We start from the raw sequence: 24,849 nt of genomic DNA, 5'->3' as shown, positions 1-24,849 counted from the left end.
GATACTGAACTGCCTCAAAGTGTCCCCAGGGAGTACTTCTTATGACCTTCCAGAACACGGAGCTCAGCAAAGGGCCAGCTCTTTGATGAGACGCAACTGGCCTGCAGAGTGACCTGGGCCTGGAAAGTGACAGTGCCCTCAGTGACCAATCTCTGCCCCTAACACCAAGCAAAGGCACTCAAATACATGGCTGGACAGATGGGCGGCAGGGCCATTCTATCTGCCTGACTGGCTGGCTACTGACCTACTCGTTCAATAAATATTTATTGAAAACCTATATTTGCCAGACATGGTCCCACATGCTAGGGACACAGCAACTGAACAAACAGATTCAGTCTCTGCTCTCACGGCCCTCAGTCTCCTGAGGGGGGGTGGAGAGAGCAAAGGATGGTCAGAGGTAAAAGCAGTGGAGGTGAGAAGCCTGCCCCTAAGAGAGGAAAGGCACCGAGGCTGGAGGGAGGTGTCAGGCCCCACTTCCCTACAAATAGGAGTATAAACTCAGAACTCAGGTATGAGGAACTGGGTGGGGATTTGGAAGGGAAAGAGGGTTCCACAGGTAGGAAAGAGCATGGAGGCAGGAGGGAGCTGGTGTGCCTGGAGTACAGTGACACAATGGAAGGGGAAAAGGAGGCTAGAGAGACCAGATCGTGGAGGGCCCGGTGGACTTCCAGATTTGATCCTGAGGGCAAGGAATCCCAATCACGATTTTAAGCAGGACACTATCTGGCTCCACGTGGAGATTGGATTGGAGGGGGTCAAACGTGAGCATCAGAGCCTGGGCCACAGAGCTGGAGCACCTGGTTACGCTCCTGCAAAGGGACAATCAGGCTGCTTCAGGAGAGCCGGGGGACCTCAGGGCTTCCTGAGATGAAAAGCTGCAACGTGGGCCTTTCCGGGCCTGTCTGTGGTAAAGAACAGAAGAGCTGCCTGTTTACCTTCCACATCCGGCCCCCGAGGCCCTGCGCGGGTGGAAGGCTTCCCAGAGGAAGGGCACAGGCGGTGTTCTGCAGGACAAGTAATATCTCCTCCGGCCTCGTCAGAGGCACGACGGGGCCCCCTGGCCTCCCGCAGCAAAGTCTCCAGCCCAAAGGCTCACAGGACACGCTGAACAAGGCACTCGGCCTGTCCTGGCTTAGCTGCCTCGCCCAGAGTCTGTCCCCAAACCACAGGGGCTCCATCCATCACGCTGTGTCTGAGATAACCAGGATGAGCGAGAGATTGCTGCCTCTTTCTAAGAATCCTGCTAACAGGACCCTTTAAATGCTTAATGCACACACATCTAGCGGTTGAACTTTCTAGAACTCAGTGTCAATATTCAAAGAGCAGCTGGCTTCAAATTTACATCATAAGACAGCTCTGATTCCGTAGTTCTTCGGCTATAGTTTCCTGGTTGAAGAAAGGGTCCACGATCCTCACTCCCCCAACTACTCACTCCTACTGAGACTCCAGACCCCACCAGAGACCTCGTTAAGCCTCCATCGCAAAACCCCACCTCAGCAGGCCGAACAATAATGAAAACGGCCACCATTTACTGATCTCTACCAGGTGCCAGACAAGCCCACGCCATCACCTCACTGAGTCCTGACAACCCTGACGGAGCTACGTTACTGGCCCCGTTTTGTAGATGAGGAAACCGAGGCTTCGTTACCCAAGGTCCCTCGGGCAGCAAGTACCAGACCAGGATCAACACCTGAGCCTCTGGCTTCATGGCCTGTGTTCCCGAGAAGCCAAGTCCACAGCCTCCAACACAGGAGAAAGCCCGAGAACACACGCAGGGGCCCAGCTGCAGCCTCTGCCTGGCCCGGCCGTGCACCTCGGGTGTCTAGGGTCTGGTCTCTCTCTGTTACAAGGCCTCTCGGCTGGGCGAGAAAGAGCTGGGCCCATCCAGTTGACCTTTCGTCAGGAAACCCTCTGGTAGCGGCTGGAACCTTGGCCTAGCACCTCATCAGCCAAAGTGCACACGATAGCAAGACGACGTGAGCCCTTCCAACAACTGCAGGCCTCCGCTGTCAGCCACAAAGAACACGCTTGAGACTTTCACAAAGATCCTCCCTCTTGAGAGAGATTTCTAGGCTTATTAAAAAGCAACAAAGTCGAGAAGGCAACACCCAAGCCAGGTTAGCTGTCCTCTCACCACATGCTTTTCAGACCAGGATTCATTCTTTGGCTGGTTTCAGACCTTCAATTTCAAAAATATCTAGTTTGTGCTTGTCTACAAAGGAATGCAGCTGGGCACCTCCCACCAGCAACAAAGAAAACAACTCCCTTGAGTTGTGCCATCACCTGTTCCTTGAGATGAAGCCATATATAGGCAGACTGAACCCAGAGAGCCAAGTCAGCTCTCCAACTCCCTACCATTTAGACAGGTTCCCCCGAGGTGTCGCTCGGTCAAATGCTTGCCTCTAACCTGAAATGCTGAGGGAAGGTGAAATGCCCCTGGGCTGGCCTGACTAGGCTACTGAAGCAGGGACACACCACCTCTGTCTTCTCACCACAGCTCATCCTCCAGGACCCAAATCCTATGTGCTTGATGCTCTTCCATGCCGGAAGGCCAAGGATCGCCGAGAGCTCTTGAATCTTACTACTGGGGGATATGAAGTGAGAGAGAAGAAAATCAATCACTCATCCCTGACATGGGAAAAATAACCTAAAAGGAGAAGAGTACAGTTTGAGTCTTGGTTCTGTCGTCTATTGGCTGAGTGACCTTGGGCAAGTCACAAAACCTCTCTGAATCTGTTTCCTCACCACGTAAGGTGGGGATAAAAACACAAGGCTGATGTGAAGATAAACTGAAGGAACAGAAAAGTGCTTATGCTTTATGAACTGTCATGGGATCTGTCCCGTCATAAAAAAAGGACACGCTTCCATGTCTTTCCACTCGACTTAGAGCCCTCACAAGGGCAAGGATGGTTCAGTTTGTTTTCTTCACAGCTGTATGTACACCTAGTGCCTAAAACAGTGACTGGCATAAAATAAGTATTTGTGGAAGCCGTGCTTTCTTGTTGCCTTTAGAATAAAATCCACACTCCTCACTAGAAGCACGTTCTGGCTGCACTCCTCTTTGACCTCATCTCACACCGCCCTCCCCACTGGGCTCCCACTGCTATTTCTCTCCTCCCACGCTCCTCAGGTCTCCTGCCTGGGACACTCTTCTTCTAGGCTAGCTCCTGTGCACCCTCCAGGTCTCATTTCACTGTCGCCATCTCAGAAAGCGCTGCCTTAATGGCTCTTGCCCAACCTGTGGCAAGTTCCCCACTCCACCCCCTTAAAGGGCTCTGCTCTTTTCCTTCACAACAATGATCACAATTTGGAACACTATACACTTGGTGTTTTGTCGTTGCTGCTGTTTAATGCCGCTCTTCCCCACTGGGTTGTAAGCTCCATGAGGACAGGAAAAACAATTTCATTCACATCTCTACCTGGTACCTTGTTTATGGCATGTACTGGCTAAGTGCTCAATAAATGCACAACGGCTGGGGACCCCGTCTTCTCTGTCAATCACACTGGGATCAATTATTAAACAATGGTGAGAGGGTTTCTCCTCCTTATTGATCTGTTGCTCTACCTCTCCTTTTCCCTCCATAATTCATTTTCTTCCTCCTCCATTTATTCCAAATCCATCAAAAGGGACACAGAGCAAAAAATAGAACCTCATGTAACAAACACCCCTGTGTGGCCCATATGGCTGGCAGTTCTCACTTCTGAGAACTCCCACCGTTCTGGTCTCTACCCTAATGAACCGCGGGCTGCCAATCTGTGGAGAGTCAGAAAACTTTCTCATCCTAATTACTGTGGCAAAGTGACAGCCCTGCTGGCATAATGGGATAGGCCAGCCAGACAATAAAGTCTCATCCAATGAAGTCTCCTCCGCCCAGCTGCTTTTCTGGGTGGAAAGCCCTTTCCCTTGCAGAGTTTCCATCCACAGAGAGGCAGTGAGCAATGCAAAGCATTACAACCATTTTTCCTCCAGCTATTTCTAGGCACACAAATAACATCTAAGGATTCAAGGCCAGCTTGAGAAAACAATCGGGCCAGGAAATACTCAAACCAGTGCAGAGGCGACAGAGCCCAGAAAAGTTAAAGTTGAGGGCGATGCCTTTATAGAGTTTCCTGGCTTTCCCCAGACAGACAGCTCCAAATGCAAAGTCTGATAAGGATTCATTTCTGTGGGGCCATTAATCCCATAATAGCGGACTCAATTGGAGATTAGAGAAAAAAATTATATGAATTTTTCAGGGATGAGTGTCAATTTTCCCCCCCCAAATCAACAAATTTATTGCACACCTAGTATAGTCTATTTCTCTGAAATCCATCAACTCTTTCATCAGTAATTGATGCTGTGTTCTGGCTTTTCTATCTCCACAGGTCTCAGACTTGATGTCTTGCACAAAATCTGGATTGCCCATCTCGCAGAAGTCAAACTGAAGTGATCACTCCTAAATGAGTGTTTCTGTGCATCTTCCACTCGGGGGCAAATTGTGCACTGGCAGTTCATTTGGAAGGTTGGCATTGTTCACCAGAGTATTGTGTGTGCAGCGCAGTTGCCTTGGTATGAAAGTGTGTGTCATTTAGCCTCCTAAAACAAAAACAAAAAAACCTTCCACTATTTTTGTTCCCAGAAACATGGAGCCAGACCCTAAAAGTATGCATATGGTGAGAGGAAGTTTGAGGAGCTAACTGTTAATTAGCTATGGTAATGGGGAGAAGGAAGGATTCCAGAGGTGGAAAAACAGATAAGGCAACCCCCTTTCCACTGCCATTCATTTCAACCACCTTTTATCAGCGCTGTCACCAAGAAGCAAAAGAATATGGATTTTCTCTTCCCTTTAAGAGGATTAAGCAGCAACAATCCAGTGAAGAGGGAAAAAGGAACTAAAGGAGAGGCTGAGATGAGATGAAAACCATGCAAATGTCTGAGGTCAAAGGTCACAAATGGGTAGCTTTGGGGGCCAAATAGGCCCCAGTTTGAGAAGCCTACAGGTTTTTGTTTTCAGGTGTTTTTGTTTTTAAGCTGAATTGCCCCATAAAACTCTGGGTTTCCCAATTCTTAGAAAATGAAGTCCCAGGCCCTCATCCCCACCTGGCCACAATCAGCTGAGGCTAAGTAGTGGCTACCCCACCCCCACCCAGGCTACCTCACTGGTTTTTGTCACCTGCCCTGTGATAATCCAGGACAATAGTCCCTCAGCTCCAGAAGGAAACCAGGAGCACTCATACCCGTGCCCCTCAGTATGGCCCAGATGACAGGACCACCCACTTAGAGTGACAAGCTACAGGGCGAGATGGAGCCACCCAATCGGTCTCACTATCCCTGAAAGGGGACTGAGGGCAGAGATGCCCGGCTCAGCTTCCAGCCTCCTTTGACGTGCGTCCCACCACGCTCCTCTGCTCCCACAGATGGCCTGAAATCCTGGGTGGGAGTGGAGGGTGTTACGTGGTCTCCAACTCCCCTGAGTAGAAACACCAAATTTCCTGGGGGGCTAGGAGACATTCTTTCTAGGCACCCTATCTAAGTGGTGGGGCTGGGAGGCTGAGATGCGGCAAATGGAGGAGAAAGGAATGGTCAGGAAAATGTCAGAAACACCAGATACACTGGCTCTGCAGGGTCCTGAAGGACGACCCCCTTCAACTGCCAACACTTTTCAATTAGTGCTAAAAGTGAACAGCTATTTCTACTAAAGATCAGAAAAGCACTAAAGTTTCCATACATTGAGGACCAAGCCTAGAGATTTTTGGCTGGGCTGCAACTGCCTCTCCCTCCTTCCCTCGACTCTTGCTTCAAGCTACCTAATGAGCCGATGAGCCAGCATTCAAAGAGACGATTTCCGAAGTGTCCCCAAAAACAAAATCCCAGAGATACGACTATGAGGTATCAGCCCTGGTACTGTTACCAACCCATCAGAAAGCGGTGCTAACCTCACCAACTTCCTGAGGCCACACGGGACTCAGCTTCCTGGCAGGTAACCTCAAAAAACGTGGCTCCAAGTGCACAAAGCAGCTCCGGAATCCAGCAGCAGCTCACGGAATCCAAGGGCAACCATCTTTCTAAGTAATGGCTGTGGCTTTTGCCACTCCTCCCCGCCCCCAACCGTGATCGCCAGCAGCTCCTGCCCAGCTGCCTCAAATACCTGCGCAATCTAAGTAAAAATAGCGAGCTTGCAGCTTCCAGACGAGTCCTCTACCCATCCATTTGAGAGCAGACTGGGCCACCTACATTTTTCCCACATAGAAATGCTAGATGCCATTGATGGGGGACACCTGTCAAGTCTGGTGTCCTTGGCCAGGACATGTATCCTTCTTGCCCACATCTGTTATCTCTTTCCAGAAACACGTCCCAAGCCAGGATAGCTTCAGGAAAAGCTGGATCCCAAAATGACTCCTCAGCCCTGGGGGGGGGGCGTACAAAACCACACGCCAAGAACCACACGCTCAGGACTCATCTGAAAGTCGATTTATAAGAGAGGTAGCCCTGAACACCTGGGCTCCTAGACACGTACAGCATGTTGGAAAGATCCTTTCCAAACACAGGAAAGCAACGTCAATGGGCCTATTTCAGTTAGACCGTAAGCAGTAAACCAAAGACCACATTCACATCTACACGTCACCCTAATATCAGGTTCACTTCCATCATTTCATTCACTGTCCATTCTCCCCTCCAGAATGTAACTGCTAAGAGGATAACAGCTAGAGTGGCTTGCTTTCTTGCTGTTATCTCCAAGCCTAACAGTAAATGTCAGCTGAAAGCAGAGGGAGGGGAGAATACTAAACACATCACAGGATATGAACCATAGGAAACTTACATGGCTCGCCTATTTAATCCTCAAACTTCCTTCTAAAGCTACTAGGATGTTTTTGAAGGAGAGGAGGGTGTAAGGGGCACCCTGTATCCTGATCCTGCATTAGCAATTCAGAGGTTTCATCAAGAAACTGGACTTTGCAAAAGCATGAAATGAGACACCGCATCATAACCCCGTCTGAGTAAATTACCCGTGGTTTATTTGGAATTCTAAGGAACAGGCACCTCAAAAGGCGTAACTCCTTAACCAGGCCTGGACCTTCTTCTGACTGCCTTCTGCCATGTAAATAGTAAGCCAACTTGCATATTTTGCATTAATGTCTTCACGAAGGGCTGGTTCGAGTTTATTTTTGTTGCTTTCATTTTAAGACTGTGTTTATGCCTCTAGGTTAGACTTCCAGCCAGAAGAAAAAGGACAAGATGCAAAGTTTGTCCTTTTTTCAAAGATGCTCCAGACGGTTCCGGGAGGCACAGGGGAAGATGAGCTTCTAGACGCCAACTCGCTGGCGCTGGGTGTTTTCCAAAATGTTTTTGTGGAAGAAACACATACATTCACCTTGTCCCGTGTCTCAGTTTCCACACTTCTCACGGATGGAGCCTCTCGTTCTCAGAGCAGTGGCATTTACCTAGTGCCCAACTTAGCACCCTGCCCCGTGGGCCACAGATCCCAGCCTGTAACAGCCAGTTACCCAAGAGAGCACTAAATGGGAAATGGCTCAGAAAAGGCTGTCTCTGAAAAAGCAGCAGCATTTTGAAGAGCAAAAATAGTAAGAATTTTTTTAAACTTGGAAAAACAAGGAAAGTTGAACCTAGCTAAGTACTTCAAAGATGACGCCCCCACACTTGTGATTTCTCTCCTGCCCAGCTTTTCAATTGACTTGCCTCTTCTCGAGACAACTATTCCTCTCTCTCTCTCTCTCTCTCTCTCTCTCTCTCTCTCTCTCTCTCACACACACACACACACACACACACACACACACACACAAACTCCTGTTTCAATCCCACCAACCCTTCTCCCCAAAGGCCATGCTTGGCAGTGACAGCTTTGAACAATGACATCACCCCAGGTTTGCCTCTTTGGCAGGGTCACCAATATTGTTTGCAGTGAATTTCCTGTAAAGGCTCTTAAGGCAGGAAGCTAGTCAGTCCTGTGCCTTGAGTCCTCCCCTGGTCTGAGCCATCCTGTCAAGTCGAAACAAAGACTTTTTGTGTTTTTTCCTTTTAAAAAAACAGAACTTCCCTGCACTTTTAACGAGCACCTTAATTACAGCTAAAGAATTAGATATATTTACAGATGACCTCATGCCTGCTGATAATTAGCAATTTGAAAGACCTGGTCCATCTTTAGATGGCTCCTGCTCCTTCACCCCCTCCCTGAAGAGTTTAGGTTAATTACTAAGCTTGACCTTCCAAAACCAAGCGGGGCTGGACAGTCAGCACCCCTCCCCCAGGGCTCCCGGCTGAAAGAGGCTTGTTCCTCCTCCCAAGTGGAAACTGTGCACTGGGGAGGGCTGATTAGCCTGGGATAATGATGTAGGAGGGGTGACAGGTTTCTGGGGGCCCCACTCTAAGTGTCGACAAGTTTTAATTAACGCCAGGGCTAATTTAACCCTGGCACAATCAGGGGAAGAAAACTGCTCATCTCAGAGGCAGAATGTGTTTGGATTTGCCGAATCCCAATGGCGAGGAAGTGAGATCTCTCCGAGCAGCCTCCCAGGTGGACTCTTCATGGGTGGACGCAGTTCTCCTGGCGTGCGACTCCCAACTGGAGATGCAGCGAGCTGTTCTTTTCCACGCACTTTTCTGTGTGAGAGGGGTCTGGAAAGCACAACTCGGGTGGCCCTCCCGCAGGGTCCAGCCTGCTGCCAACAATGGGCCACCCTCCACCCCCTCAACACCAGTCAGTTGTCACTCCCTTGTAACATTTTCCAAATTTGCTTCGGGTCTGCGCCCTGTTAGGGGAGAGGCTGAGAGGCGGACATTCTCCTCATTCTTTTGCCTTATTAGGTTGTGGATTTGATTGCTTTTGGGGGGATAGAGGCTAAGATGAAGAATGGCATCAGGAAGTGACCTTGGGAAGGGGAGGGGGCAGGAGGAAGGCAGAAGAGAGGCTGGAGCAGCAGGCTGTGAGAAACAGTGGAGAAGGAGGCCTGGAAGGACCATGGCTCCGCTAAGCCCTCTAGAAGGTTCCTGGTTCCGGGTCAGCAGCTGGGCACCGGCTCCTGCACACCTCTAGGTCCCTCGTGACAGCGTTTTGAGGCAGTTATTTTGGGGTTTATCACTGGGAAGCTCTTCCTGTTTCCACATCATTACCAGCTGAGAGAAGGTGGCCTGACTCAAGGCGGTGGGTCGTTTCTAACTTGAGTCAGTAGTTTTTGTTTTTGTTTGTTTGTTCTTGCTTTGGGGAAGCAGGAGACCCCGGGAATGAGCCCTTAGCTCATCCCAAACTTAATAATAAGCTGAGTTCTCATGAAAGAGCCTTGCTGGCACTGCTGATGGCTCATCCAGACACAAAACTGTTCTGGGCTTGCCACTCTGCAATGATAAGCCACCTCCCAGGTAATGAGGCCCAGGTGGACCCAGAGGCCAGGGAGAGGGCTACATTATGTCACTTGCAGCTCAAGTGCCAGTTGCCACTTGACAGAGGCTGCTGCTTTGAAGTTGCTGGCTGGGTTTCGAGTTGGGAGCTCCCTGAGGGAGGACTTCAGGAACGGGGGTATACGGTTTGGCTTTCCACTGAGCTGAGTATTTCAGTGGACCCTTTCAACTCCCTTTAAAGAGGAGGCTCAAGCAGCAGACTCCGCCTGGCCGTAGGATGGTGGGCTGCTGAAATCGTTTGGAGAAGCTCCATTTACTGAGTGAGCACTGACAATCTGCCAGTCACTGTGTCAACGCTTCGCACGTAGTATTTATCTCAGTTAATCCTAGAATCATCCTGTGAGGTAGGACGATGGCCCTTTTCAAGGGATACTGAGGCTTACTCCTACCAGGGCCACGCAACCGGGGTGGAGGAGACGGGTGTGGAGCCCAGGTCTGTCTCCTAAAGGCTGGGTCCTGACCCAAGCCCTCTTCCCACACCTCACCTTTCACTGTCTCCCAGTTCTGTCACCAGAAGCACCCTTCACAGTAGCTTCAGAGCTCTCAACAGCCCCGCCCCCACCCCAGGTTGCAGCTGCTTGGGCCAGGAGACAGCCTGAATCGCAGTGACACCTGAGCCGACTGCTATCGTCTGGTGGGTAGGCTGGGTGCTATCGGCTATCCCACTGCTGAGCAGGCTCCTCCCAGTGCATGGGTTCATGCAAGCAGCTTTCTGACCCTGAATATTCTGCAGTCTCTTCCCCAGAAACCTTCCCAGAATGTGGATAGGGCAATGCACCCCAACTACATACCCCAGGTGCTCTCCTCCCCTAACACCTCTGCCTTTCAAAAGGGCAAACAGAGGCACCTTTTAGGGATTGTCAGGCAGACCCTGCCTGAAAGGCGTAACAAACTGGAAAAGGGAAACGGAAACGGGCTGTGCTGATATCCTGCAGCTCTCTCCCTAAGCTCCAGCGCCCAAGCTACAGAGACTGGTTCATTCCAGGAGACACCTGCCACCCTCGTCATCCCCTCCAAATCCACCCTTGGCAAACCTACTGGTGCCAGGCCGCCTAAGAGGTGGAGGCCAAGTTCTACTGGACGATTTCAGCCACTACTTTATTTACATGAGTTGAGCTATGTCACGGCTCTCAAGCATCATTTATGGGAGAAGAAAAAACAACCTGAAACCACACAAAGAAAGAAACATGGGCCAGCACCCCGACCTTATCTCACAGCAAGGCCGGAGTGCAACTCAAGTATGTCAATTCTGGGAAAGCATATCAAGGGCAATGCAGTATTTGAGTCACACATTTGGCCATGAGCATATGAATGAGGGTTTGTTTTTTTTTTTAATTTTTAAAAAAACACACTGGAGTATTTCCTGGGATGGGAACTCTAAGTTCTACAAGCCAGCTCTAAGGCATTTATTTAGAAAAAAGAATAGCACCTGGAAGCTGAGCTTGGCAGGCAAGAATAAACTGTCAAGGCAGAACCCTTCTAGGCTACCCTTATTCCAGGGACGGCATGTTAATGGGGGCAGAGCAAACCAGCCAGCCTGTCGGGAGGCGGCCGCGTTCACTTCCATGATCTCAACACAGAAGTGCCAGTCCCAGCTGTGAGTGGTCTTTGGACTGGCAGACAGTGGCCGCATCACACACGAGAGGGGTCATGAGGCACAAAGCTTGGAGAGACCCTTGGACATAAGAAGGGAGTCTCTGTTCCTTTCTCTGAAGCCTGTGCTTCTTCTGAAGGGACCACCAGTAAACTGAAAATGCCTCAAAAGGCTCAGTCAGAGCAGACTCCCACCTGGGGAGGGGTCTGGCACGCCCACCATAGTGGTGAAAGCAATTGGTATGTGAACGGATATGGATTCAGAACCTGGGGTCTTGCTATTCAGAGGTTCCAAGGCCTGGCTAAGAAATACCAACATGGTGCCTCAAACGTGAAACACCCCAAAGACAAGGCTCATCAGGGGAAGGAACTGGTAGGACTGCTCATCAGAGGCAGCTACGGAAAGCTGTTCAATTGCACGCGCGGGACCCCCTGACACTTGCCCCCAGAAACCTGCCCGCAGCTGGGCAAAGGCCCATCCCTCCTGCACACTCACCTCCTTTATGAAAGTTTCCATGACTGACCCCACCTGCCCTTATTCACCCCTTTCCTCTCCCGGGACACGGCTAGAGTGCTGTGAGCTTGTCGCTGTGCCGCTTAGTGTCCTTCTGAAGTCTCCTGTGGCTTTGCTGTGTCCCCAACTACACGGTGAGCTCCCTGAGAGCATGGGCCGGGGCTCCGGTTTCTCTCATACCCCAAAGGCTCAGCGCGGAGCTCCGCTCTGCAGAGGGGCCCAGCAAGGGCTGTCGTCTGGCCCTGGCGGTCATGTTTCTACCTGAGTGCTGGACTCCAGGGCCCACGAAGCCCCAACTCATGTTACACAAGATGCTAGTTGGCTATAAAATGCAGACCCACTTTGGTCAGCAGCCCCTAATTCTGCTACCCAAGTGGCGGCTGCTGAAGTCTTTCAAAAGGCCTTCTGAGTCTTTACAGTGTGTTGGAAAGAGATAGCTTCTCCCCCAAGAAAGACTTTTCTTTCTGCAGGAACAGCTTGGAGCAGGTTCAGCTCAGCATAAATGCATAATAAGCCACCCACCGTGGAAACTTACAGCTGTATCCCAAACGTGGGGTAGGACTCAATATAATCAGACACATTTTCCATTCGCCATATACTTTCTTCCCACTCTGAAACAGTTTTATAACGGGGAAGTTTTATTTTTGTATTTAAGGGAATAAGGATAAAAACATACTTATCTCCCCTCCTATACAGCTACTTAAAAGATTTAACAACTTCACATGGGTATGCTGCCAGGAGAATGGAAACCTCGCTGTCTTTTTTCCAGCTGAAGCAGCTGGGCTGCCCATGCCATTATAGGACACCTTCACATTCATTCCCTCATTTATTCTGGCGACAGGGGTGATTTCTGCTACCAAATCGCATCAAGGGCAGGGTAGAGAGAATCCCAGCCCACAGTCACAATGGATACTTTATGATCCCTGAACTTAGTTTTCTGGCGCGTCTACTGATAGTCCCAAGCTCTGTCACTGTTCCTCCTTCCCTGAGCAAAAGCCACATAACTAGTTTGACAAGGCGTGCCTTCAAATGGGGAGCCATGGGCCAAACGAAATCTGCCGTGTTCCTGGATTGGCTTTCAGTGGGGTCTGGAAATCAGAGTGAATCAGTCCGCCTGTCTGTCTCTGAACTAGAACCAACCTACCTACAGCTCCCCGGGACCAAAGGAAACAACGGGGAAATAGTGAGTAAAGGGACAAGGGATTTAGAGAAAGGAAGGACCTAGGAGAAGAGCCAGTTTTAAAAAAAGAAAAACAGGCTTCCTGGCTTCCCACTTCAAAGAGGGAGACACAACATTTCACCGGAGATGCTTTGTAAATCAAGCGGCCTCTTGATGGGACTGAAGGGGCTGGAATTTGTTCATGGGTAAAAGTTAAGCTCTGTAAGAGAGACACTACAAAGCCAATATGAGTACACAGTGCCGTAAAACTCCAGATTTAATAGTTACCAAGGCTTTAATCAAACACAGGTGTCTCCTGCAGCAATGATCACAGAGATAATTGAAGCTTTTGTTTGGTTTAATGTTCTACAGTCCTGGGGTTTCCACTTTAGAAGTTAGTTCTGGTCGGGCCTGTCCAGGGGGCCTGAGAGGAAAGGGTTGCAGTGACAGAGTTCTGGAGGCATGAGGTTGCTGGAGCCTAAGAGGGGCTGAATTTGCAGACTATAGGCCTCTTCCCCCTTCCCATTTCCCACAACAAAGCTCTAAGAGATCTGGCTGTGCCCATCTTTTCTCCATGAGCTGCTCTGAACCACTCTGGCTTTCTTTCTGCTCATCACAGCCTCCACACTTCCGCTGCCTCTGCTTGGATCAGCCTTCCCCTAATGTTCTCCTGGCTCCCTCTTTCTCATCCCGCAGGGAACAGCTAAAATGTCAAACTTTTGGAGCTCTCCCCCTTGATGTAAAATACCCGCACTGTCCTCCTCCCCTGAGCGACCTCTCCCCAGGCCATTCCCAATCACTAGCCTGTAGCACTGAAGTGACAGCACAGGCCTGAAAGCCAGACCTTGGTTCAAATCCTGCCACTGTCGCTTGGGCAAGTGGCTTAACCTTCCAAGAATTCATTTCTGCAACTGTCCTGTAAAGGTAACAACACCTATCTCACAGGATTACACAAGTCAGTCCAGGTAAAACACGGAGAATAGTGCCCAACACAGAGTAATATACTGCTGTTATTTAATTCACAGTACATAATCCTATCTGAAAATACTGTTTTATTTACATGCTTGCTCTCTGTCTCCCCCATCAGCCTGTGAGTAGATCAAGAACATACAGAAATGAAATGGAAGATGGTGTGCATTTGGTCATCCGATTTCCTGGGTGGCCAGAGGCCAATCCCAAAAGCAGGGAGCAAGCTCCCCCCAAGTCCCTCAACTGCCCACACTGACAGAACTGAACCCACAAAGCCTGACTTCTACTCAGAACTCTCATGTTTAAACTATGCTTGGAATGTTCGATAGGAACATGCATTTATTTTTAGGCAAGAAAGTTGTCTCCTAAGCTAACCCTATGGCCCTGGAGCAGGCCGTATTTGGCAAGGATTGGTTTGTGGTTGTTTATTAAAGAGGCCCAGAACTTTCTCAAGTCTAAGGTAGCTGCTAAGAGAACTCAATGCGCTGAGACTCGTCTGTTTTTATGGACATGGCTTGCTCCCTTTGAATCTCTGGGATGTTTCTGTGCAGCAGGTAGGAGCTGAGCGCCACTCCCTGACCTTCCCCAGCTTTGGGCCACCATCCATTAACCAATCATCCCTAAACCGGTTCAGAGCCCTCAGTGAAATGATTTCTGTGCTGTCCTGAGTTTGTAAGTTAATGAAAATTACAAAAGGAAAGGGAAAGTTAGTTTCTCAAAATGGTCATGAAGCAGCCCGCCCCCAGCTGGTCTAGGTGACCCCTCCGGTCCCACAAGTAGACAACAGTGCTAGGTGACTACGAGGCTGACAGCTCTGAAAAAGACACCTTGATACAGACCGTTCTGTTTGACAGAAAGTCAGATCCTACCAGACTTGGCAACATAGCTCAAATGACCATAAATAAATAAATACATACATACATAAAACTAAAGAATAACTGCCTCACAATCCTGGTGATGTTTACCGTCTGGATACCTTCCAGGCCTGGTTAACAGACAGCCTGTAAGAAGAGTTGATTCATCAGACTGCCCTTGAACCAGCCAAGCAAGTTGGCTGCTTCCAGACATTTTGAATTCTGCAACTGAGTTTATTTCACAGGCCAAAACTGGAAGATCACACAAGCCTAATAAAATTAAAAAAACAAAACGAAACAAAAAATTGACTCCTCCACACACAAGCCATGCCAGTAACAGCCAAAGAAGACTTTGTAAAAGCATTTAATATTTTCATCACTGAGTCCAACATAAAAATACTAATTTCCTTAAAGAAGGGGGGAAGTGATGGGGAAAAGGTTTATTTACTTTCAGAGTTGGGTAGGAAGGATGTGGATTTTTTTTAAAAAAAGTTTATCATGGAATGAAATGCGCTTGGGATTTGCTGGAAATTTGAATTCTTTTTGCCAATGTTTGTGAAAGCAGGCAAAAGACGCAGGCACATTTTGCCCTGCTATGAAGAAGTCACATAGCTGAGATTCCAACTCTAAATGCCTAAAGGAAAAGCGCACGTCGCAGCCGCAAAAGCGTACTCTCCTTTTTCTTCTCCCTCTCTCATGTGCAAATATACAGCCCTCATCGATCAAATGGACTGGCCGATTCCTGCAGCAGGGAACAGAGGCCCGTGGTGGCCCTACCCAGCATGGCTGCCGTGCATGAGCATATTTTCCTGTGAGACCAGCTGGCAGCATTGTATTACTGCCCGGTAGCCCAACATTCCACCATTAGTACTGCCTCTGGTTCTCGGAGGCACTCCCCAAAACAATAAGTAAGCAACTAGGTTTCCATGGCAATATCAACTCAATACCTTTTCCTCATCCCCAGATTTAGACTGATAGTAGGGCACTAACGTGTTGGCTGTTCCCTGAGCAACACTCCCTTCAAGCAACCTCCACAGCGTGGCTGGTTGTTGAATCACTTTCAGGCTTCCTCCTGTGATGTTTCTCCTAACCTCAAATTGGCCTTCTCAGCCATCAAAATGAAGCATGTATTGAAACAAAAAAAAAGAAACGCATCTACATTACTTCCTGCAGTGCCCTACGTTGGATGGCTGCTAATTAAGACATTCTTAGAACTCTCAGGAGGTGAGATATGGAAACACTTTACCTTGGGCTTTTTGAAGATTAAAAAACCGAATGTATTCCCTTTACGTGTGGAGAACAAGGAGTAAGGCGTACTGCCTGCCTTCCTTCCGCAGTCCTCCCATCTACCTAGACTGTGGCTTCTACCCACTCTCAACAGCTGTCGGGGGCGGGGGGATGAAAAGAAAAACCCACTAGAAAGCCAGTGACAGACATCAGTCAGCCCCACACCTTTGGGGGGGGGGAACTTTAAAAAGCATAAAACAAACCACAATGTCTTCTTTATTCCTACCCAAAGCTGAAGACACAAATGCTATTGTATTGCTGGTGTTCTAGCATCCCATTCAATCGTTTCAACACCGTCAACGATATTTCCCAAGATGACTTCATTGCGTTCTGCAGAGCAGAAACTGCCACTTCCAACTATTTCTGCCCCACGTGGATGGTTTCACTGGAAGACAAAGACTCTGTTCTGTTCTGATATTTGGAAGAAAAACATTTAAATAAGTCTTTCTTAACTCCGCAGGAGGGCACTGCTTTTCTTCCAGAATTCAGGATTCAAATACCCAGATGGGGTAGCAGTGTACTTTATCCATGGGAGCAGCCAAACTTTAAGAGTAGATGTGTAAGAAAGCTGGAGTCTTAAAAAGAAAAAGCTGTGTGAGGTGCAAGTGATGGACCCCATAGCTCTTATATTTACCATGTGGCCCTGATTTCCTAAAAACCCAAAATCAAAAAATCCTAACGTCTGGAAGCAGAGACACATCCAGTGTCAGCCAATCATGAGCCACATGTTCAAGTCGCGTGTGGTGGGACACTGGGCTCGGCGAGCAAGATGGGGTTCGGAGTACATCACTCTGCCCTGTCGTTCCTGGAGTATTTCCCAGGTCAAACAAGATCAACGAGATAAAGGTTTCTCCAAGTGTGGCATGCACACATGGGAGAGTTCAAGTTTATCCACATCCTACATTAAACCTTGAATCAGAGTGAGAAGGTTATTCCCTTTGATTCTCTAGTAAAACTTCTGATTATTTCAAAGAGGAAGTCTCTGCTTGGTACTGTGGGCCTTTAGCACCTCAACAACACCTGCCACTCTCCTTTTTAACAAAAGGAGCAGGCCTCAGGCCCAGAGGCTTCAGCGGGAATAGTACCTACCATGTTTCCCCGAAAATAAGACCCACCCCGAAAAAAAGCCCCCATTAAGACTGTCAGCCAGACGGATGCATTTAGTACATTATGACAACGTTCCACAAGAAGACGACATGACTGTATTTGAATAAATGTAGATGGTTGTACATGAAAAAATAAGACATCTACTGAAAACACATCCTACTGTGTCTTTTGGAGCAAAAATTAATATAAGACCCGGTTTTATTTTGGGGGAAACACAGTAGCTAGAATTCAGCAACATTATTGTTTTCAGCCTGTTTATTTTCCAGGTTTCCTTCTATTTATGGGCAGAGAAGCTGGCTTTTCCGTTTACCACACTCATATAACTTTTCCTTTAAAATTTAAGTTACAAAAGACAAATTGACTTAAAGAAAAGTTATTACCTATGTAAAAGAAAAAGTAGGTATGGAAAATCACAGATGACTGAAGTATAAGAGGTCTGCTGACCAGGGCGGAGGGACTGCTCTAACCAGGGAACCACTGTCCCTTCCGGAAACACAGGAGGAGGAATGAGACTCATCCCAGGAAGGCAGGAGGCAGCACACAAACAGGTGGCAAATAGCAAATCTCAAGTACGCTCGATGCACTCACTTTTCGATAACACTTCAATAAACTACATCGAAGAAAAAGACCACTGGCCTCGGCAACCAAGTTACACCAACCAGCTTTTAAAGACATTCCACAGACATTCCAAGTTCAGGCATCTGTTGTTTATGAGGGAAAGGGGATGGGGGAGGACTTAAAAGAACACCACAGCCACAAAAGGCACACCACCAAGGCCGATATCTCAGGGGTTTTTGTAACCCCAGGGAGACCACTACTTGGACAGAACTTTCCAAGCACTGAGGTCAGGACGCTCTTGCCTGCTAAATGTATGCAAAGATTTCACTTTCTAGAGGAGGCGGGATCCTTCTCGAGACTCCCAGCCAGTCAGTTAATTCCCGGCCACCCCCAATAAGATCACTCTTCGAACAGAGGCTGGAATTTTAAATGATTCAGTTTCTTTTGACTCACTGAACCTTAAGCTCCTTGATACCTGGGACAGTAACTAAAATGTTACTCATAAACCTTAAAGAAAAGCCAAGTGTTGTTACCTGTGCCACTTTCAGACACTTTATAACAAATTCTGGTGCCTAGACCGCCAACACTGTAAAACTCAGTTTCCTTATAACTGCCCTTTGATGTTTCAGTTTAAACTCATGCTAAAGGAGACTCAAACCACCCATGACATAAAGGCTTCTTTCAAACCTCCACGGATGACAGGATCTGCATCTGCCCACGTAGAAACTTCCGCCTACCTTTTAGTAGGTCAGTGTTTCAGTTACCACTGCCATTGAATTACCAACTTGCTATCACTTGCCTCCTATTTCCATGAAAAAAGAAAAGGGGGGAAGGAGGACTGAAGGTAACAGGAGTGCTTTTGTTGTTCAGTAAAATAAATACATAAATAAAGGCAGCGGAAGGAAACTGAGGAAAGAGAACTGAATGTGAGAACACGGACATCGCTAAGTGGAGGAAACGGGGACAAAGTTGGGGGAAACACTGATCTAAAATATACTAAATGTCAGGGAAGAGATAAACATGTTGACAGGTTAGCTATTCAGAAAGCTTGAAGACAGCCATTTGCTAATTAGTTTTGCCCTTCCCTGCTCCACCTCCCCTCACTCCCAAAGTAAAAGCATGAAGGGAATCGTTTTGTGTGTGTGTGTGTTTTTTAAAGAACAACCCTTAGATCTGGCCAAAGGCTTGTACAAGTCCCAGCACACTATAAATCAATACAGCAAATGCCGAAAGTGTTCCTCTCAAGTCTCAGAAATTCCTTGAGCCTTCCCAAATCAATTCTTTTTTGGCTCCATTCTCAAGGCAGTCATCTGCTAAATAGCACTGCCAGATAACTTGTACCACTCAGTTAACTCGGAAAACGGGCGCTGTCTGGCTCAAGGCTGCCATGACTGGAGTATATGTTTAGATGGCGGAACTCCCCAACCCAGAGGCTCAAGACTGGAAGCCAGACTTGTCCCTGCTGCCCTGACATCCGATGAAGAGGACATTCTGAGAGTGCAAGGCTCCCTGACTACATCTCAGGCGGTTAACGGCACCAGCAGCAGCTGGATATTAAAACACCACCCTCATTTCCGGGGTTGTTTTCCCCCAACACTTCCACCAAACTTTCCCCACATGGCAGCCCACTCGCCCACTCAAGGCCAGGCAATCAGCTGCTATTAAATGAAACCATTTAGCACCAGTTCCAACTGGAGAGTGAGTCAGCTCCCTGCTGCCAAAGTAGCCTCCTTGCTGGCCTCACTGCAACCAGGGAGGGTGTTTCACAAGGCAGAGGGCAATCCCGGGCCCACAGCCTGGACTGCCGAGGAGTAGCTGAAGCAGCAGGCACCACTCCATGGCACCAATCGGATTTCGGCTCTCAACTGAACGCGTGTGAGTGACTACAAGGGTGCTCTACTCCCACACCTCACTCTTCTGCAGTCATCAGGAAAGCTACGTTATAAAACACATTGGGGAGAAGGGAAAATAGAGTGATAGCAGCTGAATAGCGCCCCTCACCTCTCTCCCAAGAGGGCAGAGTATACCTGTCCCCCTCACTAGTCTTATTTCTAGATGACAATTGACTTTGGTGGTAGTTGTTGTTGTGTTTTGTTTTTTTGTAAGTATGTTATTCAATTTGGAAAACTGCTAAGGACCTGTTAGTCTTAGCCAGATCCTAAGAAGCAAGCAATTAAGAGTAATGGAACAAAATAACAGATGGCTACTTTGGGGCCTCCATCATCAGCCTTTAAAAAAAAAAACAAAAAAAAAAAAACCTACTCGGAGAAAAACAAAACACCATAGAACTTTCAAATAATTAACTCACATCTAACATACCGGAGCCAAAGGTCAGAGTCGAAAACACTGAGGCCCTGCAAGCAGTGATGTTTCAATGAACAGGCAAGTTTAGCAATCAGGAGGCATTACTCTTGCTGTGACAAATTCTAGAGCAGCTGTCCAGGAGAGCAGGGGGTGGTGAGGCTACCCAAGCCCCTTTCAGACACTGGGGAGAGGGAACTGTGGCCCAGAATTGTAATTGCTTGAGAACTTGCTCCAAATCCAGACCTGTCCTTCCCCCAACCCCCAGGAGAACACTTAGGGTCTTCCCATGTCAGAACTGTTATATAACCTACGTATTGGGGAATGCCTTGGATACAGAGGTCCCTACAAGTCAGGAAAGGCAAAGGCTTCACACCCCCGCACTTGGGCCAACCCTTGCTTAATTCCTAAAAGAATTCAACTCCACGTGCTTTAAGAGCCTACAGATGTAGGTTTTAAGATGTAGGTTTTAAGAGCGAGTATGCACAGGAAACTCTCAGGACTGTCACTTGTCCCCATGCCCAGTGGCTCAGCCTTGAAGAGGCAAGAAGAGCAATCTGTCATTTACTAAAGCAACACTGCAATGTAGAAGCCAGCCTGTTTGGGGGTGAGGGTGGGGGTTCCTCTCAGAAGGGAGAGAACAGTACAAACTGGTGTGTATATTTCTTTCCATTACTCCTGCCCCATTTTATAAGGAATCCCTACCTTATAACAGTAGGAAAGTGCACGGCAGTGAAGCAGTATTTTTCCCCAAAGAACATTTAAGTGCAAATATTTGCCACAGTAGGTATAAAGCAGGACATACTGGAATCTGGCCTTAAAGCACTGGTAGAAGAGCATGCTGGGAGCCACCCTTTCCCTCAACCTTGCCTAGTCCTTGAGGGAAGGAGGAGGAAGAAGGAAACACAGCAGCAAGACTGGGATTCCGGTGAGCCCTGGTTGCCACCCAGGGCCTGGAGGGTGCCCAGCCTCACCCTGTGTGCAAGGGAGACTAACCACAGAGCAGCACACACCCTGACTCCCAGAAGGGAGTGGAAGTGAGCTGGCAAAAGGAGTCACTTGGGGAGCGGCAGAAGACAGGAAGGGAGGAGAAGGGAGGTCCCCCATTCCTACCACCTGAGGAAAAGAGGTCAAGGGCTCAAGCACCTGGAGCTGGAGAAGACAGATCCCAGACATTCTCCAACACAACTCCACGGCCCCCTTTTTCCCTCCCAACTTTCCATGTCTCTTCCAAAGGCAACTCTGAACCTTTTTCAACCCAGCACTGCCTGCCTCAGGTAATAAATTACTGTTCAGACTGCACACGACATACATCTCCGTCCCCACAGAAATCATTTTTATGTCAGATTAGCTCAACCTGCTCACCCTGAGGTGGGTGGGGCAACGGATAAGGACTCCACACCAATCCACGACCAATCCGCCACCCCCACTGATGAGGAAATTCAAGCAGAGGCTGGTAATCTACCCAAGGTTATGCCAGGCCCCACCCCAGGGACAACTTGGAACAGCGGCTCCTTTCTCCTTTCCCCTCCCTCCCGGCCTGCCGCACTGGGCCCCACAGCACCAACTCACACCCTCCAGGAGCTTCCAGTCACTCTCTCCACTCCCCTTCCTCAGCTCCAATCCCTTGAGTCTGCCCCCGTGTTCCTGAAAAAGCTCCACCAAGCCCACGCTCCTACAGTCCCAACAGCACACACGTCCACTTTTGTAGAATCACAGATGCCAGGCGGCACTGAGAGCTCCAGGATCTTGCCCGAGACCACAGAGCTGATGAGTAACAAATCTGGGAAGAAAAGTCAGATCTCCGCAACACACGAGATGCCTCTGACTTCAAGGACTTCCCACCCTCTTCGCAGACAACACCTTTAAATGAGCGTCCCCCACACACAGCCACTCACCACACTCCTTCAGCTCTTCCTGGAAACACACTCAACCCCTCTCAGATCAGCGCGGGGCTCCCCCTCCCCAACACACGCGACCCCGTCTCTGGGCCTCCCAGCCCTTTTGATCTCCCTTCCACTACTGTGGGTCTCCCCTAAATTGCTTCCACATCCCAGAGGGCCACCTGAAACCAGATCCTGCTATAGAAGCTCCTCACCTCCTAACCCCCAAGACACAATTCTTCCGGGACACTCTCACTTCTTCCTCCCAACACAACTTTTTCTCCCTGCACAACGCAGACCCACTTCCAGCCCGGACTGCATCTCCAGAAGCAGTACCGCCCACGAAACAAACAAACTAAACACCACCTTCCTCAGTCTATCCCTCACACACTCCCTTCCTAATGAGACTTTCATTTTCCTACACTAAACCACCCTCCCATTATCTGCCATTCGGGCTCACATTCCTTCCCACCATTTTCACCTTTTCCAGACTTTTCACTGCGGCTCCTCCAACCCTTTCCTGTGTTTTTCAACCTTCCATCGGTTCTTCAGAAAGCCTCCTCAAAACTCTCCTAATTCTCTCTGTACCCCCTTCAGCCTCTCCGCCCCTCATCCGTTCCTCATTCCCCTTATCTTCCCTTTAGAACGGGGCATCCCAAATAAATCTCATCTTCGAAAACTTCTTATTTACAGGCCCCTGACTTCTCCCTTCAGATCCCTACTCCCAGACCTCCTCCGCACCCCTACCCCTCCTCACACCCCACACCCCTACCCATCCTCATACCTGGTACCCCTACACTCCGCACCCCTACCCCTCCTCACACCCCTACCCCTCCTCCGCACCCCTACCCCTCCTCACACCCCACACCCCTACCCATCCTCATACCTGGTACCCCTACACTCCGCACCCCTACCCCTCCTCACACCCCTACCCCTCCTCACACCCCTACCCCTCCTCACACTCCGCACCCCTACCCCTCCTCGCACCCCTACCCCTCCTCGCACCCCTACCCCTCCTCACACCCCTACCCCTCCTCACACCCCTACCCCTCCTCACACCCCTACCCCTCCTCGCACCCCGCACCCCTACCCCTCCTCGCACCCCGCACCCCTACCCCTCCTCGCACCCCGCACCCCTACCCCTCCTCACACCCCTACCCCTCCTCACACCCCGCACCCCTACCCATCCTCATACCTGGTACCCCTACCCCTCCTCGCACCCCGCACCCCTACCCCTCCTCGCACCCCGCACCCCTACCCCTCCTCACACCCCTACCCCTCCTCACACTCCGCACCCCTACCCCTCCTCGCACCCCTACCCCTCCTCACACCCCTACCCCTCCTCACACCCCTACCCCTCCTCGCACCCCGCACCCCTACCCCTCCTCGCACCCCGCACCCCTACCCCTCCTCGCACCCCGCACCCCTACCCCTCCTCGCACCCCGCACCCCTACCCCTCCTCACACCCCTACCACTCCTCACACCCCTCACCCCTACCCATCCTCATACCTGGTACCCCTACACTCCGCACCCCTACCCATCCTCACGCCCAGAGCCCCGTGTCCTTTCACACCCACTTCTTTCCTGAGCCCCTCTCCTCCTTTCGCCTCCCCAGGCTCCTAGTCCTCCCACTGTCCTCCAGATTCCACAATCCCTTCCTTACTAGCCCGACTTCATTTCAGACTTCCAGAATCTTCATCTCCTTTAGAACTCCCCCACCCGCGGCGCCCACAATTCCAATCCTCTTCAGACCTTTCTGTATTCCAGAGAACCCCCTCCGTCCTCCAGCTCCCCTTCAGACTTCCCGGAACCCTAATTCTGTCCTGACCCACAAATTCCAGGCTCCCCGTTTCCCTCAGCACTCCAACCCATCCCGGTCCTTCCTCAGACCCCAATTCCATTCTAGATTCTCCAATCATCTCCTCGGTTCCCCCAATTCCCCGCCCAGACCCTCCAATTCCTTCATCGGGATCCCCGAATCCTTTATTTAGACTTCCATATTCCCCACTCAGCCGCCAATTATTTTTTCAGACTCCCAATTCCTTGTTCAAGTTCTGGAATTCCTTTTCAGGACCCCACACCCTTTCCCAGACCCGCCAATTCCTTCTCAGGACCCCCACCCATCACAGACCTCCCAACCCCCTTCCCGGCCCCCAGCCTCCCTTGGGAAGCCCCCCTCCAGCCCGTCCGGCCCGCGGGCCGCGCACCTTGCGCTGCTGCTTCTCCCAGGCCGGGTCCAGCAGCAGGTCCCGGTCCCAGTCGTCCTCCTGGGCCATGTAGTCGCCCATGCTACCCCCGCCGCCGGCGCCATTGCCCCCGCTGCTGGGGCCGTACTGGTACGACTGGTTCGCCGCGTGGTAGTCCACCATTCCGCCGCCTCTCGCTCGCCCACCAGCCCGTCTGCTCCCGCCTCAACTCCCGCCCCTCTGCCCGAGCTGCCGCCGCCGACGCCGCCGCCGCTCCAGCTGCTTCAGCCCGCCCTCCGCCCGCGCCTGCGCACGACTCGCCGCGCCTGCGCACCGCGCCGCCGCCGCCGCCCTCCCTGGTTCGCGCGCCTCCAGCCCAGAAAGGCTCCGAGACAGCCGGCTCTCAGGGCGCTCGGCGCCTGCGCAGAGTCCACTTCCCCCGCCGCTCCTTCGCTTCGTGTACGAGCCGCGCTCCCTCTCCCGCGTGAGCGCGCGCGTCCTCTGCGTGTGGGCGGGGCCAGGATGATGAATGATTCATAAGGTGGGTCTCGCCATCAGGCCTTAACGTGCTCAGGCGTGGAATGTAGTCCCATTCAGCACCATAAATTCAACAAATATTTATTAAACGCCTACTGTGTACCAAACCATGTTTTACGCATTGGCATTAAACAAGATAGACAAAAATCCTTGCCTTCATGGAACTACGTTCCAGTGAAGGGAGACAACAAAATTTTAAGATGTATATAGTATATGCCAGGAAGATAAATTGAGAAAAGTCAAGCATGAGCTGAGAACATTTGAACAAAGACCTGAAGGATTCACGAAATGGATATCGGAATTAGGTAAATTGGAATACATATTTGCTGCCTGGGAAAGTAGAGGAGTCTTTGGACTTGTCTATCTTCATTCATTCGACATTCACTGAGCACACATTATGTGGCAGACACCACTGTTGGCCACAGAGGATATAATGCTGAGCATGATAAGTTCTCAAGTGGCTAATATGGGGGTGAGGGAGGTAACAAAAAATAAGCAAATACAGA

The 24,849-nt window shown here is 50.0% G+C and overlaps 1 protein-coding gene across 7 annotated transcripts in view; it reads right to left on the bottom strand.

The window, feature by feature from the left end:
* ACTN4 (actinin alpha 4) overlaps positions 1-24,114 on the bottom strand; it is a 70,533-nt gene extending 46,419 nt beyond the window's left edge. For 6 of the 7 annotated variants that reach the window (XR_013992166.1, XM_081031979.1, XM_081031976.1 and 3 more), the window contains exon 1: positions 23,828-24,108. Coding sequence is in view for 6 of the 7 variants with exons in the window: in XM_081031979.1 (XP_080888105.1) it covers positions 23,828-23,989 (162 nt within the window). In the remaining variant the exon portion in view is untranslated. Of the gene's footprint in view, positions 1-23,827 lie in introns of all 7 variants that reach the window. The other variant, XM_081031978.1, reaches the window with a different exon arrangement.
* Positions 24,115-24,849: the final 735 nt, after the last annotated feature.

The sequence above is a fragment of the Rhinolophus hipposideros genome (assembly GCF_964194185.1).
Source record: "Rhinolophus hipposideros genome assembly, chromosome: 21".
Classification (NCBI taxonomy): Eukaryota; Metazoa; Chordata; class Mammalia; order Chiroptera; family Rhinolophidae; genus Rhinolophus; species Rhinolophus hipposideros.
The sequence above is the reverse complement of the archived record's forward strand: the minus strand, read 5'-3'. Positions and strand labels throughout refer to the sequence as shown.